The sequence below is a fragment of the Phytophthora parasitica genome, assembly GCF_000247585.1.
Source record: "Phytophthora parasitica INRA-310 unplaced genomic scaffold supercont2.35, whole genome shotgun sequence".
In the NCBI taxonomy this organism is placed as follows: domain Eukaryota; phylum Oomycota; class Peronosporomycetes; order Peronosporales; family Peronosporaceae; genus Phytophthora; species Phytophthora nicotianae.
The window spans coordinates 280102-286209 of NW_008649021.1; the positions used below are offsets into that span (position 1 = coordinate 280102).

The 6108-nt window shown below is 48.6% G+C and overlaps 5 protein-coding genes across 5 annotated transcripts in view; 2 read left to right on the plus strand and 3 right to left on the minus strand.

Annotated features, from left to right (window-relative positions):
- PPTG_12655 (peptide-methionine (S)-S-oxide reductase) overlaps positions 1 to 406 on the minus strand; it is a gene marked incomplete at both ends in the record, with an annotated part of 3861 nt that extends 3455 nt beyond the window's left edge. Inside the window, one exon of the mRNA XM_008909809.1 lies at positions 323 to 406. Within this exon, the coding sequence (XP_008908057.1) occupies positions 323 to 406 (84 nt within the window). The remainder of the gene's footprint in view (positions 1 to 322) is intronic.
- Positions 407 to 2030: 1624 nt separating this feature from the next.
- PPTG_12656 (hypothetical protein) lies at positions 2031 to 3660 on the minus strand. Its single transcript, XM_008909810.1, has one exon. It carries the CDS (start codon positions 3638 to 3640, stop codon positions 2183 to 2185), a length of 1458 nt encoding a protein of 485 aa, XP_008908058.1. The 5' UTR covers positions 3641 to 3660; the 3' UTR covers positions 2031 to 2182.
- Positions 3661 to 4397: 737 nt separating this feature from the next.
- On the plus strand, positions 4398 to 5051 carry PPTG_12657 (hypothetical protein; the record flags this gene model as incomplete). Its single annotated transcript, XM_008909811.1, has 1 exon — positions 4398 to 5051. The coding sequence occupies one exon, from the start codon at positions 4398 to 4400 to the stop codon at positions 4800 to 4802; it is 405 nt and encodes a 134-aa protein (XP_008908059.1). The 3' UTR covers positions 4803 to 5051.
- Positions 4910 to 5561, minus strand: PPTG_12658 (hypothetical protein). The gene has a single exon (XM_008909812.1). The coding sequence runs from the start codon at positions 5519 to 5521 to the stop codon at positions 5135 to 5137; it is 387 nt and encodes a 128-aa protein (XP_008908060.1). The 5' UTR covers positions 5522 to 5561; the 3' UTR covers positions 4910 to 5134.
- Positions 5562 to 5664: 103 nt separating this feature from the next.
- The window catches only part of PPTG_12659 (hypothetical protein), a 1642-nt gene continuing 1198 nt past the window's right edge, over positions 5665 to 6108 (plus strand). Inside the window, exon 1 of the mRNA XM_008909813.1 lies at positions 5665 to 6085. Coding sequence (XP_008908061.1) covers positions 5711 to 6085 — 375 coding nt within the window. The 5' untranslated portion in view covers positions 5665 to 5710. The remainder of the gene's footprint in view (positions 6086 to 6108) is intronic.

The window sequence follows — 6108 nt, forward strand, 5'->3', positions numbered from 1 at the left end:
TTACAAAGCTTAATTACCAACATCGTCACCCATTAGTATGGGGACTCCCTATTTCCTGTCCCTATTAGGGACAGGAAATATCGACGAGTGTCAATAATCGCACAGTGAGCAAAACGTTAAGGTACAGGTATCACATCGTACTGTTCCAATGTGTCTTACCCTCCGTCACTGTTCGTATGAACCTCCAGCATCCATAACAAGCCAATGACAACCAATACACTACTTTCACTCTCCGTTGTTTCCTAAGGGAATAATATTCCAAAGATATATTATATCTTTGGCTACCATGCAGGCACCCCAGCTCGCTTCTAGGGTTTCCTACTTGAAGCAACCCGAGTAACAGCACGGATATCAACGTCCGAGTATGCTCTAAGGCAGCACTCATACGCAGCGCCATGCCGAGCATGGCGAGCACGATAGGATATGAAGCAGAGCCTGGGGAGGTCATGTTCACAGTTCTTCATTGGTAGCTGTCAAATTGTAAGCGATATAGAATGGAGACAATTGACAAGGCAAGAAAGCTCGCATAGTGAAAGGTGCGAAGCTCAAATACCCCTCATGTATACAGCACACATCAACGAACACAACTTTTCATCTTCAGCACAAACGGCCAAATTCACACGTTTCTGAGAAAAGATCTTCGCTTTTTCATGTTCGTGGCTTGTGAAACAGACCAAAGAACTTAGAAAACCACGCGAATCGTAGATGCACTCACTACAACGGCAGCCGACAGCGAAGTTGCGAACGCTCCTCAGGCTGAGGTTTTGTGTCTGGTTCACAAGAACCTGCCAGTTGGAGTCTTTCGACGGCGAGGTGTTCTGGAGCCTCTTACCGCGGTATTTGAGGTCATCCCAGAAAGCTTAGGGCAGGTGAAGCACCCGGCGACAGGTTGATCTGGTCCGCGTTCGAGATACCCGACAAGGAATCGCAGCTTGCAAGAAGAGTTCCCGTCACTGCAAATAAGAAGCAGATAAAACGCATGAATTCTGGAGCTTGGATGTACTTCGAAGGTAGTGAGTAAAATGTGAAGTGAGTCCCGACAAAATCGTCAAAATGATGACTGTAGTCAGAGCGCAACCAGTGTGTAGTATTCGTCGAAGATACAGGTAATGTACTCACGGTGCTATGGAGTGCTTACGGGACGGCAATATCGCCAATGTTTACCGGAGGCATGAGGGAGCACAGGTACATGTATAGCTCAAAAAAATCGTAGCAAGCTTAATTCGTAAAAAAAAAAGGCCGCTTTAAAAAAGCGAAGGTGGCCTGACTGCTTAAAATACGTGTAGTCAACAGGAATTCATGCCTACATTTCCTACAGTCGCTCCCACACACAGCTTTACTATTTTACTGAGGAAGTCATATCATTGTTCGAACGTAATAATTGATCTCTTTGGTTTGACTAAAGATGGCGTAGGAGAAGGCGATGCTATGCTAACGCTGTCTCTTTCTCGTATAACAGATGATATAAACTCACTGTACACACCGCTGACTCAACATACCAATGGTAATTACAGAAGCTATTTAAGTGAAGAATTCAGGACGAATAGTCACATGCCTCCAGTGAATCACGGTTACCTAGCTAGTATGGACCATACTGTTTGGACATGTGTGTGTGCTGAATTTTTTTTAAAAATATCAAAAGAGGTGCAGTAAAGTCGTTGTGTCAGAACAAATCTACAATATCTGGAACATGATCATGCCTTTCATACAGTACTGAAACATTTAGTGTATGCTGTGTTTGAATGGTTTAGGCTTTTTACTTGAAAAGTCAATTCCAAAAAAATGTTAGCTTTTGTTATTAAATATTTGTCGTTTTACTACTAGTAAAAAAAAATAGGGAAATGTTTGTCGTTCAGACATCAATACTACGTAGTACTTCGAAGTACATGTTGCCCTCTTTTAACTTACAGTACTGTATCGGATGCTTGCTTTTACAGCAATAAGCACTGAGTCAACTCGTACATGCACCAGCTGACTCAACAGTGTTGTACTTGATTGTGCACCCTCCCGAGCCTGTACGAAACTCGAATCACGGATTTTCTTATATAAATCCTCCTTATAACTCGAAAAAAAAACTGAGAGCTCAATCCACTGTGAAACTAAGGACTTGTAGAGTACGATAACTGGAACAAGATGGGGAAGCTGAAATAAAGTAAAAGAGCGTCAATGTAGCAGAACAGAGCTAAGATTTCTGGAACATGAGAATGCCTTCCTTATACAAAGCCTTCGCGAGCTCTGTCTGGTCTTGGGGATCTTCGTGAGGCATGTCACCTACGCGGAAGTAGTCAGGGTAGCTGCTGAGAATAAACTCGATGCTCTCGGCATCATCCAACTCGAACTCAAGCGGCGAGATAGGAACTTCGTGGTGCATACGGGAGTTCTCGCGGCAGTGATAAAGCACAGCTTTTCCATCCTCAATCACAAGACGCGCAACGCCGTGTCGTATCAGCTTGAGCTGAGTGTTGACCGTAATCTTTTGCAGTGGGCTATTGTCGCTCGTGCAGTTCTCCTCTTCGTCCTCAAGTGCCGGTGGCAGGCGGTCAACCAGGAAGTTCTTGGCCATCTGGTCTGACGCAGCGTCCAGCATTCCCATGGCATCACCGAGCACAGTCTTTAGTGCACCCTTGAGCTTGTTAGCGAATGCCTGTCTCTCCGGATCGCCTTCCCGATCCGAGTGCATGACTCCCATGTAATCCAAATAATCACGAGGCAGCGAGCGTCGCAGTTCCACATTAGTGTTAATAGCACCGGCCAATGCTTGAGGCAGCAGCACTTCCAGGAAGTTACCCATGCTATTCTGTTGACCGGTAGACACGGTCAAGTGCAGCGAGTGCTTCTCCTTGTGTGCACGTGCCTGGTGAATAAAACCGCGAGGGAAATACAATAAGTCTCCCTGTTCCAAGTCCACTTCAAGCGTGGGTTTGCCGAGGTCTTCCGGCTTGTAGTTTCCACTTGGATACCTCGCCAACATGTCGCTCTCATTCAACGGTTTGTACACCTTCCAATGTTTGCATCCTTCTGTCTGCAGTAAGAAAGCCTCAATGTCATCAAAGTGAGGTGCGAACCCTTGTGTGTTCTTCGGAGTCAAGTAGGTATTGGCACCAGCCATGCAGCCCCATTCATCCTCCAATGTGGCCAACAACTTCCACACATTGTCCGAGAACTTTTGAGGACACAGGAGACGGACCGAGCAGCCGTCATCGTAGTGTTTCCACACCTGTTTAGCCGTTGCAGCGCCCGATGGGTTGAGTGTGTGGCGGGTGTTGTCCACATACTTGGTCAGGTCCAGATCAGTGCCGTACTCGAGCGTGTGAGTCTTGAGGATACGGTCAATCTCCTGCTTGCTGAACCATCCGTCATAGTAGCTGGGGAAATTACGTTTGATGGCCAATGGGCGCTGCTCCCAGTAGTTCTGGTAGAAGTCCTCTGGGGTCACAGGGTATAGTAACCAAGTGAGCAGCATTCGAGCTTTCGTGGCGCTGTGGACGTCCGTTTGAGACACGAGTTCATGTGCATCCACAACTTCATCGGCGGATATATCCTTCTGGATGAGGAGCGGGACGGAAGAGGAGGAAGAGGCCTTGCGCTTCTTGGCAGGAGGCGCAGAGGTCGGAGGCTTGGCTGCAGTCTTGCCCACCATTGGTTTGAGCTTTGATTGGCAAAGATGGCTATTATCAATCGGCCTCGATTAGGTACGAATGTGCACCGTATCACAGTAATATGAAAAATATCGTTTTATTTAATTTCTAGCAAATGAGTAAAATATATACATGTATATATAAAATACTTTCGAAAAAATATATATTTCCTGTCCGCATGTATCACCCTCACCGCAATTGTAAGGAGCGAACCTGACGTCGCGAATCTGTAGACTGCATGCTGCAGCGCTTTGCGAATCTACAGTCAACTTCGGGTTGATTCGTAAACTAAGTCCGTTGTTGCCGAAAACGTACGCAAACAAGGTTGTGAGATCGATGTCCACTGCAGAGATCTCACGGTGTCCCATCCTGCGTGTGATCTGGGCTAACATGGTCGCCTTATGTGCTGTTTGTACTAAGCAGGACTCATGCATCTAAAAGCAAACAGGAATAATCTCAATTCACTTCATCAGAGTGCTTGGCCTGCCGCATTAATAACCGCACCCTTCGCTGAAACGATTTAAAGAAAGGTTTCACAAACCAACTTGTGGGGTGAATGAGTTCTCATGTTCAGCTTGCGCGTGCCTCCTGGCATCTTTCGAAGCAGCGTCTGGATTTTCATCCGATCGTGAACTCGGTGAAATATCGATAACCCGTTCGATTTATCCATATCGGTAATTACAGGTCTTATTTTAACGAATCCTCTAAAGCACAAACTCCTCCTATCTTTCAAAACCACTAGAATCGAATTAGGAAGGTATGCTCTATAAGGTATGGGTATTTCCGTCGTGCCAGGTGTTTGACACCTTTACGGCTTGCATTCGATGGGGTGGGACATTCAAAAGCAGTTTACGTCGGCAGCAGCTTGCCCAGTTCACAATTGACGCTGTTCCGCCCTCCACTCCTAACTACTCGAATACGATGTGCCCGCTGCGCTACATTCTGCTGCTGCTTTCGCTGCTGGTGGCCATGATCGGGCTCTCACAAGCTATGACGGACCAGGAGGTCTCGGCGCTCACGGAGGACGGAGAGGACGAGAAGAGCGGCGGCAAAGGCAAGAAGCAGCAGTCGACCTTCCGCATGCTCGTCGACATGCTCAACGGCAAGTACCTGTACGACGCCTACAAACTCAGCCGGGGAACGGCAGCGATTAAGGCTGACTAAACTATTAGAGCAAGCAGCGGTCGCAAGAACACTCGACCCCACCCCGTGATCTGGAGGTGGAAGGGCATTTCGACGCCGCTGTGGGAGTCTCAACCACCATGAATAGATGATTTTATGTGAAGATATGCGTTCGAGAGCTGAGTGAATGTACGCGTGACTTGGGGGAGGCAGAAACGTTAAAACAGCGCGCAGTGCGCTCTGGTGTACGTCTAGCTAACGAAAATACAAAGTCCCCATGATGTTCAACTAGTTCCAATGCTTCACAGTTGTGAGCTGCACGACCTCATTAGGCAAAAGAAGCTGTATATATTTGACTCATCGTATCCGTTCGTCTACGACGGGCGCTGACAGACGTTGCCCGAGTTCATGACAAGCGGTTCGTTGGCCGACTTCTCCGTCAGAGGCATGATCTCCTCGTCCTGGCGCATCGCCTTGCGCTGCGGGTCTGTAAGCTTCACCTCGAAGCGCGGTGCGACTTCGCCCTCCTCCTGCTTGGCGCGACCCTGCACAATGTTGTGTAGCAGCATACTCTCGGCCTCGTCGATACCCTTGACTAGCTCGTCCAGCTGCTCCTTGTCGCTCACCTGGCTGTTGGCCATAAAGTTGTCACGCAAAGCCGCACGCGCCTGCTGCAGCGCGTACGCGTCTCCACGGAATGCCTGACGACTCGCCCGCAACAGGCGACGGTAGCCTCCAAGCACTTGCACGCGCACGCTCATTATTCCAATAAGCAATTCTGCGGCTAGGAAATATTGCCCATCCAACATCATACAATACGCCATACGACAAGTAGTTTATGTTTCAACACCATTATGTGTGACACACAAACTACACTTTTTGATGGCACCATCATTTCGCTGGCAATGACGCAATGCTCATTCGGAATCTTGCTTTGACTCAGTAAGACGATGGACGCGCTGTTGGCTCTAGTGGGCGGGGACTTCCGCGTGCTTCTGGGCGTTGCGCTCGTGGCAGGCACGACGATCTTTATGTTGCTGGCGAATCTGAAGCCACGAGACTCGACGCCCGTGACGCTGCAGGCTCCCGCTAAGCCGGGGGACTTGCCCCCGACCGTACATCTGCCACTAGTGGAGAAGCAGACGCTATCACATGACACGCGTCGCTTCCGCTTCGCTTTGCCATCTCCGCAGCACATCCTGGGACTTCCTGTGGGTCAGCACATCTCTCTACGTTACACCGACAGCGAGGGCAAACTGGTGATGCGCTCGTACACCCCAGTGAGCTCGGACGACACCAAGGGCTACGTGGATCTGGTGATTAAGGTTTACTTCAAGAACGTGCACCC